At 36.5% G+C, this 15226-nt stretch overlaps 1 protein-coding gene across 1 annotated transcript; it reads right to left on the reverse strand.

The window, feature by feature from the left end:
* Nucleotides 1-1105: 1105 nt before the first annotated feature.
* LOC131026981 (catalase-3) lies at nucleotides 1106-5440 on the reverse strand. Its single transcript, XM_057956984.1, has 8 exons — nucleotides 5178-5440; nucleotides 4986-5082; nucleotides 4587-4864; nucleotides 3725-4501; nucleotides 3506-3595; nucleotides 1817-1884; nucleotides 1645-1738; nucleotides 1106-1533 (listed from the first exon to the last, which is right to left on the reverse strand). The coding sequence occupies exons 1-8, from the start codon at nucleotides 5190-5192 to the stop codon at nucleotides 1474-1476; spliced, it is 1479 nt and encodes a 492-aa protein (XP_057812967.1). The 5' UTR covers nucleotides 5193-5440; the 3' UTR covers nucleotides 1106-1473.
* Nucleotides 5441-15226: the final 9786 nt, after the last annotated feature.

Consider the following 15226-nt stretch of genomic DNA (forward strand, 5'->3'; position numbering starts at 1 on the left):
TGTGACAACAAAAGAAAGATAGACCTTGAACTAAACCTTTTGACTATAAAGGTCTCCCCTTCAAATGCAAAACTATACTTAATCATTAGTCACCTTATAATTAATTATCCACTCTCCTCATGCAAGGGTGCAAAGACCTAAAAAAAGTGTCCACCTCTCTAGTCGATGGTTCCTCTTGAGATTCATGTCCTAAGATGTTAGGACCTCATGCAAATGGTGCGATCCACCTCTCTAGCCAATGGTTCCTCTTGAGATTCATGTCCTAAGATGTTGGATCTCATGCAAATGGTGCGATTTGAAAATAAAAACCCAAGTTAATCTTTGTGTCCTTAACCCACAAATTTAGTCCACCTAATATCACTTCATTATTTACCTGTCTACAAAATGTGAAAAACTTTTTCTTATGTGTAGATCGATATTGAAAATTTAAACAATGAATAGTAACATGTCAAGCCAACAATGAATATTGACATGTCAAGAAATCATGCAATCTGTAAGTTAATCACATAAACTAAACATATTTTGCTCTCAAATTAACAAGTAACGATAGTTAAAAAGCTAATAAGCTTGAGCCCATTCTACATTTTGGTATCATTTCTACAACTATAAATTTGACCTAAAATTAACTCTTAACAACGTGTTAATATATTAAAATGTAATTATATTAGATTTAAACACATTACACTAAGTTATTACATAAGCAATGACCTAATCAATATTAATCCAAAACAAAGAAAGAAATTACAAAATGTGCGATTCTCATCCTTACATTTTTCAATGATCAAAGATGCCTTCCAACTTCTGTTTAGCGATATTAAACCACGGAAGAACTCTATAGATTGACATGATTACACAATCGATAGAATATGAATATGGTAAGACTTTCCCTTACATATTGTATCTTTTAGCGTTTCCTCTATGGTATTTGAAGATTCAATGTCACTCCTTATGTTATATTTTATTTTGTGCTTTTGGCAATAGGCACAATTTTGGTCTTGTAAAAGACTGATTTATGCTGACATTATTATCCGAGGAACTCCAAAAGACATTTTCTCCTTGATTTTTAAATGGTTAAGGTTACGGTTTCAGTATAAACACTGTAAACTGAGTACCTAAATTGAATGTGTTCTTATTTCAGTAAAATACCTCACAAGAAGATATTTATTGTTATGTGACTTGAAAACATTTATTTCATAATGAATTTTCTCAGTATAGTTTTATTCGACCACTACAATAGTCACAGACAGACAATAGATCCACCCTATGTAATAATGTAAATATAAGTATCCATTCCCATAACGTAGCTAACATATGTAGCTGACAAGTTATTAATGCAAAACTCATGCACTGCAACAAGATAATAAAATTTAATCATTCCATCCTCTTCCGCTTTCTTGTGTCCATCTTTTAATGAGCAGCGGCAACCTAATGCAGATGCTGCAACATACTATGCATATAGTACCGCAAGCAGAATCACATATTAGCTTTCATGCTAAGCCCAACTGCTATCTTCTGACCGAGTGACCTGTCACACTGCACTCATTCAAGAAACCAATAATAAATACCATGCCTTTGCACAAGCAGTATACACCCAAAAAGTACTTTAGGTAGAGAAATGAGACAATATATGTTTATGTAAATTACCTGTGACCAGTAAGATAGCCAGATACTGCGAATTTCATGGGTGACCCTTGTGTCGGATAATGCTCCCACCCAACGTTTCACAAAGCGCTCTTGCCTGCAATCCAAATCACCATTAGTTTATTCTATAAGTATTAAAAAGGTCCAAATTGACTATATGCAATTCCCAAGCTACCTGTCTGAATCAAACGAACGATATCGCTCTCCAGGTTGTTTGAAATTGTTCTCCTTCTCTATCATGCACTGCATCGTTTTATATCAATAATTACCAGAAAAGTTAAAAAAAGGCACTCTTAAACTCCACGAATTGAAAGACAATTCAAGGCAAAGGCAAAGGCAAAATACAGTAAAAGAATGAAATTATCTTCACCCAAATGGCAAAATAATAGGATAACTAATTGAAGGCAAACATAACAATCGACAAAAGAATGGCATTTTGCAAATGAAGGTAAATCGTAACAAATTGAGAATAGAATTAAACTAAGAATTGAAGGTAAACGCAATAAACTAAAAAAAAAAGACTGAAATTACCAATTGAAGGCAAATGCAACAAATAGCAAAAGAATGTGCTTACCACTACAAGGCAATGACAGTTGACAATCTAAGGTAAATTTTTACCACTAAAAATAGGAAATAGGAAGTTATTTACCACTTTCGTGCACGGATGAGATGTAAAATTGTCATTGACTCTTTTTACCTCGAACAGTTTGATGTTTTAGAGCAAGACAATGAGACAAATAGCAAAATAATGCAATTACCAAATAAGTGTATGCATGTGCACTAGTCTTTAGAAAGAAGTATTCACATTGACTTCCGATGGACTGCTAAATTTAACCCGTCACCCATAGGGTATGTTTTGGGGACTGCTAAATTTAACCCTGTCCCCCACAGGTTATGTTTCAGGGTTTGTCTATCCAGCATACTGGATGTACCTTTGATAGTTTGTCTATGCAGCATGCTGGATGTAACTTTGACAGTATTTTCATAAATTGAGGAAATGTCCCCAGCACTTTAAAAAAATTTAGGAAACACCCGGGTATGTGTAGCAGTCACTTACGGCCCAAGCATGTTTGTAGTCACTTTAAAAAGTGACAAAATTTTGAAGGTAGAGAAAAGGAAAGGGGGGGTTGCCCCAAGGTTTTAATTTGGGTTTGGAGGTGGGTGCTTCACCCCTCAACCCACCTTGAATCACAACAAAGGAACGTGTTAAAGGCAATGCCCCGGGCCCCCAAACCCCTAAAAGGAACACTGCCCCTCAACCCCACTTACAAATTCACATAGTAAATGAAGAGAAGTAAACTCAATTCTCAACAATTGGAGAAGTTGTTGGTTGTGCATGGTGCCTTAACATTGTTGTCCCTAAAAAGTACCTCCCTGAAAAAACCCATCCTGAAACACATACCCTACCATACCCAACATTGAAACTTGAAGATGCATAAATTTAAAATTATAAAGCAATGTAACAACTTTCTAAAGAAGGCAATTGCCAAGGAAGACTATGTAGCCTTCACCAACGGGTGCATTCGTCGTTACAAAGAAAGGGGAAAAGTCCTACATAGATAATGTAATTGATAATAGATGCACGAAGTAAAGAAAGAAAAGACAACACCAGTATAATTGTTTGGGACACAGTCCCTTGACCAAAACTAAATGACAAGTGGCATCAGAACCTGAAACTACTTCCAATAGGGCTTGTAAAACAATCTAAAAAGGCAGCTCCAGTACAAGAAGAGAAGACATTAAAAACGACATCACCTGATATCATCATTAAACCTTCTAGTTCTCCTGAATTCCACAAGAATTATGGGCAGGAAAAGAAGAAAAGGTGCATTAAAATGAGTATGAAAAAATATGATCAGCTAACCTTCTCTCTGATTCCAGAATATGAATGGTCAGGAATGGGATATTTTTCAGCGTGCCTCACTGGATCGAACCTTGAGGGAAAGTAGTTCACCTGCAGTCACAAGGAGGAGCTCTGTGAAAAACAAATATTTCCATGACTTACTATTTGAAAATAAAATATTCCCATGACCTACACTGCCATAGCCATTCAATCACTAACTAATAGTAAATAACTAGGTACCTCCTCATCTCTATGCATAAAGTTCATGAAACCCTCATGGTGATTATTGTGGTGTGCACACTTGGGAGCATTGGCTGGGAGCATCAAATAGTTGGGGCCTAGACGATGCCTCTGTGTATCAGCATAGGAGAATACCCTGGTCTGAAGCAGCTTATCATCAGTGTAATAAACACCGGGAACGACAATGGCAGGGCAGAATGCAAGCTGCTCATTTTCGGCAAAGAAGTTGTCTATGTTCTTGTTCAACACCATGCGACCAACAGGCTGGAGAGGAAATATGTCCTCGGGCCAAGTTTTCGTAACATCCAAAGGATCGAAATCATATTTGTGTTCATCTTTGGGATCCATTGTCTGGATGAACAGCTTCCATTCGGGATAGTTACCTGCAGCAATGGAGTCATAGAGATCCTTGGTTGCGTGACTATGATTCGTTCCACCCACAATAACAGCTTCCTCATCCAGCAAACACTTGTCTCCACATGTTGGCCTCCAATGGAATTTAACATATGTCCGCTTTCCAGCCTTGTTAATGAGGGTAAAAGTGTGGACACCAGAACCATCCATATGCCTATAGTTCAACGGGATACCCACATCATCAAAGAGGAAGGTAAACATATGCAGACTCTCTGGATGATGGGAAAAGAAATCCAGAATCCTCCAGTCCTCTTGAATGTGACTTTTCGGATTTGGTTTCAGGGCATGAACCATGTCTGGAAATTTCATCCCATCCCGAACAAAGAAAACAGGAAAATTGTTCCCAACCATATCAAAATTCCCCTGCAAATCAAAGAAGAGAGCATAAAAAGAAAACCCAAGAGCGTAGCAATCTAAAACGAAGAGAAATTGGAAAATTGCACCGTACCTCACGAGTGTAAAACTTGACAGCAAACCCACGGGGGTCTCGGAGGGTTTCAGGGCTGCCACGCTCATGGATGACAGTGGAGAAGCGTATAATGAGCGGGGTCTGCACACCGGGCGCCCTCAGGAAATCAGCACATGTAAGGTGAGATATATCATGCGTAACCTCAAAAAATCCCTTTGCGCTCGCGCCCCTCGCATGCACAACTCTCTCTGGCACGCGCTCGCGGTCAAATTGAGCAAGCTTTTCCACCAGGTGATAATCCTCCAACAGTATTGGCCCTAATTCAATCCCAACCACCATATCCCATGTCAACTCATCCCCAAATCATCAAATCAAGCAACAGGGGAAAAAATAAATAAAAAAATAAAAAAACAAACACCAAATACAAAAATATGTCACCTCGAGAACCGATTGTGAGGGAAGAATTGTTGTTCCACACTGGAGCACCCGTGTTGGTTGTCCAGAAAGGGGCATTGTAAGCACTCGATGGCCGATACTGCACATATTAAACAAATCACAGTCTGAAATCTTAGCATCTTAGGTATGAACAAGGCCTGAATTGAAACCACATGTTTCCTCATTACTGCTCACCTTGTAGGGATCCATGGTCGAAACCGGGGAGGCCACAAAATCGAATCCTCTGAAGGGAAAGAGGAATGCTGAACAACGGCTTTACCACCGGGAGTTACCCACAAATATATATATATATATATATATATACAGCTAGCTCGTTTATTAACCCTAAATAAAAATTCCTGCAAATAGCAGAATTTTTATGGAGAGAGTTTTTATATGGATTTCTTGCAATGAGTAGTCGATTTCGGGAAGCGTGCCAGGGGCCCACAGCATTGGATGGAGTGAGTAGTTACGCTGACGCACATAGGTTTATAGCCATCCGAAAATAGTAGTAACCAGTTTTTAATATTTTATTATTATTTTATATTGTTATTGTGATCTCTTCTATGTTAGTTGGGAGATTATACCTATCCTTCCTTTTGAATTATTTTATTATTTTTAAAGGGCCTCTAAAAATAGATATGATTTTTATATTCCAGAAAGCCCTGGAGATAAAGACCACTTGGCTCATTCTGCATCGCCAATAAAGTAAAAAATATAAAATATATTTGGAAATTCGTTTGAACATAAGATGAGATGTGGAGCCTTATCCACTTCATCATCGCATGTCTTGGATAGGGGGTTATGTGGGGATAATTTTTTCAAGATTAAATTAATATTTCTTGTTTATTCTCCTCCTCTTATGTATGTAATGCTTATGGTCTATAAATTGAATGCTTATTTAGAAAAAATTGATAATGGAAGTATAATTATATATGGTTTGAAATGAGTATTGTAATATGCTTCGAGATTCAATTGTGTATTTTATTTATATTAACGTTGCATATCACACTCTATGATCTATCATTAGGAAGCATATTACAATAGAGATTTTACATATGTGGTTGAAATGTCGTTTTTATTTGATTTAAAAAATTAAATTCAAATTAATTTTTCTGATCATTGTATTATTATTTGAAGGGAATGTTGTCATCAAAATATTAACTTTGCTTGTTAATTTTGGATTAGATTGTGTGTGATGATCAACGTTTTGAATCACGCTTTCTGATTCATCATAGGATGAAAAAAAGAGTTCAAAGAAGATGAAGTTAATATAATCCAGAAGTAATAAGAGAAGTTATGGCATGGATTGTGGAAATTTGATAGCACTAATCAAATTATTAGTTAGCGTTGATATCTATATTATTAGTTACAAATTAGACATATTGCTTAGTTATTTGACCATCTTCAAACATTATTTAGTATTTTAGTTGTGTTGTCACCTAAAGAGCAATGTATCATCAAGAAATTAACTATAGTCAACATCTAAATCATTTAACAACATATTAGGTATATCATATGCTTGCTTAATTATGTTCAAACTTGTTCAAATTATTGAATTGAACTAAGGGGTTGGACTAAAGTGAAACACCTTGCACAACAAACTCTAACAATATGGATTTGTAGACACCACCATTTTTTTAAATGTAGAGGGGAATAGATTTTTGAAGGTCAATAGTATACTATTAGATCCATGAAAAAAAAGGTCAAATTTATATATTTGAAACAAATCCACATGTGTGGAGATCAATTTTGTTGCTATGGAAGTGACCTAGAGTAGAAAACACAATATATTATAGTCTATCAGTTTCATAGTCCTCAATTCGATTATAAAGCACTGAATTGGATCAAATAAGCAATTTACACCAAAACATGTATGCACAACAAAAGAAAAAAAAAGATATACATACATACATGAATTCACACCATTTAATAACATACCAAGAAAGATTAGCATAAAAGCATATAAGAGATAGATGAATAAACTGTTGGTATTTTGGTATGGTTTTGTCATTGATGTCAACAGCTACTAACACTTATCAACTCTGACACTTTGGAGAATCAACAACATTCACCGGCAAGCAAATGACTCATGCACAGTCATCGGTATCTGGTACAACGGTAGGATATAATGATTACCGGCACTTGGAATGGCATGGAGAACACTTGGTTATGTCGAAGACATCGTTTGGACACTTTGTCTTGGAGATTTGATTATTAGTATATTCGTATTTACATATTTGTTGTTACTGGCAAATAGGTCCAGGTTATACACCGGCACATTTATCTTTTCCAGATCAACATGGCATGCTATGGAGATTTATTATTGTTGTAAATGCATTAAGCCGACATGTTGAATCGATTATTGCATCAGGCATTAATTTATTTGTAATTGATTTTATTGTAATATCCTTTAGAGCCGACCTACTAAAATTGGTCCTAGGTTATGATATAAATGTAAGATCTTATTTGTAAGATCGGATGTGGAATGTGAAGAAGAATTGTGAGAAGGTATATGCGAGAATAAGCAGAGCTATACACGTAGACATCATTTGAAGGAGAAGCAAGGTTTTTTGTGAAAGCATATCAGAACTACACCGGTACTAAATCTAGCATATGAAGATGCTATTTTGAGCAGTACATTCTTATTGGATCTAACCATCCAATTGTAGTCAGTGTGACTCCTATTTTGTGTTTGAGCAGTGAGCTCTAGGCGCTTGGCCCTTCTACATGTGCAGACCCCATTTGTATACACTTACTATCTACACTAGTATCATCTGATTGTGGGTAAGGTTTCCCACTGTGGTTTTCCCCTTACAGGGTTTCCACGTACAAATATTGGTGTTAAGTGTTGTGGATGACCTTGTCTTTTTGTTTCATGCATTAATCTTTACCGGTATTGCAATTATTTGTTAAAACTGTCCACCGGTATAAAAGATTGGTTTACCGGTATTAAGCAATAAGTTGGTTAAGTTGTTTTGGTTTGAATTTACTTGACAATTGATTCACACCCCCCCCCCCCCCTCTCAGTTGTCTCCGGGACCTTACAATTGGTATCAGAGCTTAGTCCTCTTTTGCAAAAGTTTAACAGCTTGAGGAGATCCAATGTCTACTAACTATATCAGGAAGGACAGTCCTAAACTTGATGGAAACAACTATGGCATATGGAAGATCAGAATGGAGACACATTTAAATTGCATTGGAAAGGACATCTGAGAAGTTACAAAGAATGGATATACTGCTCCTACTCCCGGTCAGCCTAATCCACCTACCTTGGGAAAAGATGAAGAAAATGATTACAAAGAAAGAGAAGCACTTTTGAGCGCATTAACAGATCAGCAAATCATGGGATTATCAGATAGGTCCACTTCTAAAGCTATTTGGGATCATTTGGAAACACTGAATGAAGGAGATTCCATAGTCAAAATTGCAAAGCTTGAAAGGTTCCGGGTCAGGTATGAAAATCTGAAAATGGAAGAAGATGAAAGGATTTTTGCTTTTATGGAAAGAGTTAATGAAATTGTTTTGGGTATTAAATGTTGTGGAGGAGCCTTAAGTGAAGATGAAGTTATTTCAAAAGTTTTAAGAGGATTGCCATCGGCATATAAAATGAAAGTCATTGCTATAAATGAGTTAAGAACAATGCCTAATACATCAATAACTAGAGATACATTGACTGGAAAACTTTCAGCCTTTAAAATTGAGGAATTTGGTCCTGTTGCTACTATAAAGATAGATTTAGCCTTTAAAGCATCAACATCATCTGCATCATCATTTGACAAATCTGATTAGAAAGCCTTTTATGCAAGAAAAATCGAAGAAAGCAGGAAATAAAATGAAGAACTTGAATAAATTGAAGCACTATTTGCAAAGAAAATGCCTAAAGGTCCAGTTGGAAGTAAGTATGAAGGTAAAGAACCTTTTAAATGTTTTAACTGTAATAAGATTGGTCACATGGCTTCAAGATGCCCTGATAGACATGCTAGACTAAGAGAAGAAGCTAGAAGAACATACAAGCCTAACCCTGAATATCAGAGATATAAATTTAAGAAGAATAAAGACAAATCTTATTAGCTTGTTGATGAAGGAGTGGCTGATGATTCTGATGAGGATCCAGGAGACAATGGATGGGTTTTTGTTGCTATAACAGAAGACCAACCGACACCTACCATTCAACCGGTAGAGCAGGCCTTGGCAGTTAAAGTTGAAGTAAAGGATGAATGGATCATTGATTCGGGATGCTCACATCATATGACAGGAGATAAAAGTAAATTCTTGAACTTTCAAGAATATAATGGAGGCCTAGTGAGATTTGGAGATGATAAAGCTTGTCTGATCAAAGGTAAAGGTACAATATCTCTTGATGGAAAGCATAATACTGACAATGTTTACTATGTTGAAGGTTTAAAAGCATAATCTTTTGAGTGTTGGTCAATTAGTTGAGAAAGGATTTCAGTTACAATTCAAAAATGGAAAATTCAAAATCATGAATAGAACTGGTTTAGAAATTGCAACTGGTAATCAAACTAGAGGTAATATCTTTTATTTGAATAACAGTGAAAAGACATGCTTGATTGCACATATTGATGAAAGTTGGCTATGGCACAAGAGACTCTGTCATGTAAACTTTGATTGCATGGTAAGAATCGGTACTACTAAGGCAGTTAGAGATTTACCTAAAATTGTCAAACCTCACAATACAGTATGTAAGGAATGTCAATTTGGAAAACAAGTTAGAGCGACCTTCAAAAGTATTCCAGAAAAATCCAATAATGCTCTTGACTTAATTAACACTGATTTATATGGTCCAGCTAGAACTAAAAGTTTACAAGGTGATAGATATTTCATGCTAATCATTGATGACTATTCTAGAATGTGTTGGGTTACTTTTCTCCGAGAAAAATCATAAGCACTTGGGAAGTTCAAACTGTTCAAAGCAATGGTAGAAAATGAAACCGGTAAGAAAATCAAATGTCTAAGATCAGATCAAGGAGGAGAATTTACATCTAAGGAATTTAATGCATTCTGTGAAGTGAATGGAATCAGAAGACAGCTATCAGCACCTCGGACACCACAACAAAACGGAGTTGTTGAAAGAAAAAATAGAACTGTCTTGGATGCAGCTAGAAGTATGTTATCAGAAGCAAACCTACCACATGTATATTGGAGAGAGGCAGTAAGTATAGCGGTCTATACATTCAACAAAGCTCACATCAAAGGTGAAACCGGTAAGACTCCTCATGAACTATGGTTTGGTATTACTCCTACTCTTAAATATTTCAGAATATTTAGAAGTAAATGCTAAATTAGAAGAGATGAGTATATTGGGAAATTTGATCCTAGAAGTGATGAAGGAATATTTCTTGGTTATTCATCTAAGAGTAAAGCATATAGATGTTTTAACAAAAGATTGCAGAAAATTGTTGAGAGTACAAATGTGAAGATTGATGAACAATTCAGAGGAACTTCAAGGTATATAGACTTTGAACCGGCAACATAAATTCTAACAAATGAACCTACACTGAATCCACCGGTACAGAATGAAGATCCAATTACACTGGTATCATCTAAAAATTCCATAGTAACTGAGGAATAACAGCAAACAAAGACACCCCGATATGTAAGACTGAATCATTCTGAAGATTAGATAATTGGAAATAAGTATAAAAGAGTTATGACAAGAGGAAGATTAGAAAATGAAGAGGTATGTCTTATTTCTCAAATTGAACGGTCATCAGTTAATGAGGCATGCGGAGATAAAAATTGGACTAAAGCTATGGAGGAAGAATTAGAACAAATTGAGAAGAATAACACTTGGACATTAGTTCCCCGGCCTAAAGATAAAAATGTAATTGGAACCAAATGGGTATTCAGAAACAAACTTAATGAAGATGGTAAGGTAATCGGAAATAAAGCAAGACTAGCGTGTAAGGGATATTCTCAGAACGAAGGAATTGATTATAATGAGACCTTTGCACCGATAGCCATAATTGAGGCAGTTAGATTATTTTTGGCTTTTGCAGCACATAAGAACTACAAAGTATATCAAATGGATATTAAATGTGCAATTCTGAATGGAGATCTTGAAGAAGAAGTTTACATTGAACAACCTGATGGATTTTCTTTGACATATAACAAAGATATGGTTTGCAGGTTAAGGAAAACTTTGTATGGATTGAAGCAAGCTCCAAGAGCTTGGTATGCAAGATTGGATAAGTATCTTATGAAGATTGGTTTTTCTAAAGGTAATGTTGACAACATCTTATATTATAAAGTGACTAATGATGACATCTTGGTTATAGAAGTTTTTGTTGATGATATAATCTTTGGAGGAGAAGATGTATTATGTAAAGAATTTTCTATTGAAATACAACAAGAATTTGAAATGTCTATGATTGGAGAAATAAAATTCTTTTTAGGATTGCAGATCTCACAGACTGACAAAGGTATATTCTTGAGTCAAGTCAAGTACTTAAAGGAGTTGTAGACACCTAAAATTGTCATGTCTAATTAAATAAATATTTTATTTATTTAATTATCTAAGCCTAATTCTTCTATTAATTAAATAAATCTTTATTTATTTAATTAATTCATTTATCCTCTTCTAGCCTTATTTCTCATTTAAATAAATACATTTATTTATTTAAATTATCATTTTCCTAAATTAAATAAATATTTTATTTATTTAATTGATCCCACTTCTTCTATTAATTAAATAAATCTTTATTTATTTAATTAATTCATTAGCTTTTTCTACCCATGACACATGTCATTCATCTCTTAATTCATACACTACCTACCCCTTTCATTATTTTATTATTTCTTTTACCTACCCTCTAATCTTAGCCGACCTCATTTTTACACCTCTCAATCGTATCCCTCCATTTCATATTGTGTCTTCTATTTAAGGAGATGCCTTCTTCATTATCAAACCCTAATCGACAATTTGGAGGATTTGACTACACTACGATCCTACTTGCAACCACATTTCGTTCTTTGTTGAGCTCTTGTGCATATAAAATCTGAGAGCAAATATATCAAGCAAGATCAATGGAGATAGGAAGAATGGAGATCAAAACCCTATTGGACATGTGATGGTATAATCTTTGTGATTTCATTTGATTTGCATTGTCTTAGGTAATCTTCATATGTTATGGTGGATCTTTGTTGTTGTTAGGCTAGGGTTTTGTGGTTGAATTCATTTAGCCTTTCAATATTGTTATTATTGTTATCCATTTTCACCATATACATTTTGGCACGCCCGGTGGGACTCTTGTCCCCTTGCATTTAACCTCCTTGTTGCAGATTTTGTGTTTTTGAAGTTGCAGATCGGACATTTTCGGCAGCATTTTTTTTTTTGGTATTTTCGCGTCTGCGCACTTTCGGATCGCGTTTTTGATTTTCTGGCGCGTCTGAGACAACTGGATTCGCATTTGTGTTTTGGATATATTTCATTTTGCAGGTTCCGGGAGAGGCGCGTCTGTGTCTTTTTTATCCACGTCTGTGTTACAGAAGCGCGTCTGTGTCGTTTTCACCCGCGTTTGCATACAGAAAGCGCGTCTGTGGTCTTTAATCGTGCCTATGTCTCATAGAACTGCATTTCTGTTGCGGAGTCGCGTCTGCGTAGGAGGTAATCGTGTCTGTGTATTGCCTGTTTCAAAATTTTGGAAATTTTATTGATTCGGTTTTCGGATTTTGCATTTAGGGTTTTCAGATCTGGTTTATTTTTGGACTAACATTTTCAGATCTAGCTAACACAATGGGTGCAGCTTGCCTTGGAAGCTAAATCGTTTGGTTGAAGGCCCCTATTTTCACAAAGTCTTTTGGGTTTTAAAAATTTACCTAACTTGTGTGCTTGCAGGAAGGGGTGATCATTTGAAACAACCCAAACTACTAACAACTCTTTGTTGCAGGTCCTTGGCAAGAGTTTTTGATTTTTATTGTGTGCCTTGTTTTCATAGACTAGCAAACACTTCCATTGGTGCACTAAAATTGAATCATTGTCTTTTGTGTCTTGAGCAATAGGCTCTTTTTGTTTAATCTTTAGAGGGCCTGTCTTCCCGTGTGGTCATTAGGACTACTAGTGAGAAGAGGATGACCCAAGTGGTAGCGAGGAAAACCCACCTCATCTGAACCACTATAATCAAATGTATTAATGGTGAAAACTATGGATAACGTGTGCTGATTAGTTCATACCGACACTATGTCTCCCCATAAACCCGTTTGATCAAATTTATTTGATCATTTGTAGGGCGTAACCCCTACCGGCTGGGAGCCTTCTGTATTTACAGAGCTGAAAGTGCCGCATGTATGGCCACACGAGCGGATGCCCTTACTAGCACCATTTTGTTTTAGAGGCCCAAATCCTTCTAGTTGTTGGGGCAGGAGGTCGGACCTCTGGTAGCGGCCCACACACATACGGTTCTTAGTAGAAATACAAAGTTCACCATGGGGAGTTTTCATGGGGACTGATGCTTGGCTGACCCAAGAAGTGAGTACCGAGGGTGGAGCTAGTGAGGTCAAGCATCTAAGTATCCGCTCTGAATAGCGTAGCCTCGGGGGTAAAACCCCATGTGGGATCAACAACTATTGTCTTGGCCAGCCATAAGAATTGTGCTTGACTTATGTTAAACATTCAAAACATTCAAGACCAAACAGCAAAACATTGTGTCTTTTGTGTTTTCAAGTGTATGCAAAACATTTTTACATCAAACAACACACTTTTTTTGGAGTCATTTTGGAGTCTAAACACTTGCAAACATTGAGTCCTCATCAGCATTGTGTCCTCTTGTCACGAAAAACAGTCAAACAGTTAGATTTGGTCACAACAAAACAACTTCACAGATTGGAAAAATTGCACAAAAACTTACAGAAACACGTCTATGTCTGTTTTAACCGCGTTTGTGTTGTCTAAGTGCGTCTGTGAAGGGCAGAATAGCGTCTGTGTTTATAACAGCGTCTGTGTTAAACAGAGTAGTGTCTATGTCAGGAAACCGCGTCTGTGCAGTATACAGTCGCGTCTGTGTCCAGAATTGAAAAACTGTTACAGTCCAGCAAACATAAACAGGAAAATCTCAGAAGCGCGTCTGTGTTAAACAGAGCGGCGCCTGTGTTGGGAAACCGCGTCTGTGCAGTATACAGTCGCGTCTATGTCCAGAATTGAAAAACTGTTACAGTCTAGCAAACATAAACAGGAAAATCTTAGAAGCACGTCTATGTTAAACAGAGCAGCGCCTGTGTTGGGAAACCGCGTCTGTGCAGTATACAGTCGCGTCTATGTCCAGAATTGAAAAACTGTTACAGTCCAGCAAGCAAATACAGTCAGTTTCGGAAATCTTGAGCTTCCTAGGTCATCTCTCTAAGGTTTCATTTAGCATTCAACCCGTCCTTGGGTCTCACAAAGTTCATCATTGCTTTACACCTTACATTACATTCACATTTGTCTAAACTTGAGTCAAAAGGTCACTTGCTTGTCCTCATCATACTTTGTCAACACATTACATACAACAACACTCTGCTAAGTGGTCCCTCATCAAGGTTGCTTACCTTTGGGTCTCATTTGGTCTTACTTAGGGTCAAGGTCAGCTTACCTCATCAAGAGAAACTATCCTCTCTTTGGAAGTCACACCTACTCTACTACATACATACTTGGTCTTACACTTTGGACAATTGCAAGTACACCTTAGATTCATTTACATTCCATCCAACTCTTGGTCTTCCATACTCTTTCCATTTTTCGTCTAGTCTCACACATCTTGGTCAATACCTAGTTCATGGTTGAAACCCATCTTCAAAAATCTAGGAGAGAAACTAAAGAAGCTCAAGAGTCCGCAAACATGAGTTCTTATGAGTATGACAATGATTTATTTTTCAATACTGGTCACACTACATTACCTGACATGGATGTCTATAGAAACATTCCAAATATTGAAGACACAAGCACTACAAACAATAATGTTACACACAATGACAATTTGGACAACTTATCAATACATTCAGCAGATGTGGAAGAATCCATTATGAATCCCCATTTCAATCGATTGGTTGAGGAAATAATGAGGAGAGATAGACAATACTTCTTACACATGATGGCACAAAGTGGAGCCAAGATACCTCATGATTTTGACATGTCTCAAATAATGGAACATAGACCTTTGCAACAACCTCACTCCAACATGGATCAAAGGAGACCTAATAGTGGAGGAAATAGAGGACCACACATGGTACCTGAATCACCATCAGCT

This window comes from Cryptomeria japonica, chromosome 2, assembly GCF_030272615.1.
Source record: "Cryptomeria japonica chromosome 2, Sugi_1.0, whole genome shotgun sequence".
NCBI classification, from domain to species: Eukaryota; Viridiplantae; Streptophyta; class Pinopsida; order Cupressales; family Cupressaceae; genus Cryptomeria; species Cryptomeria japonica.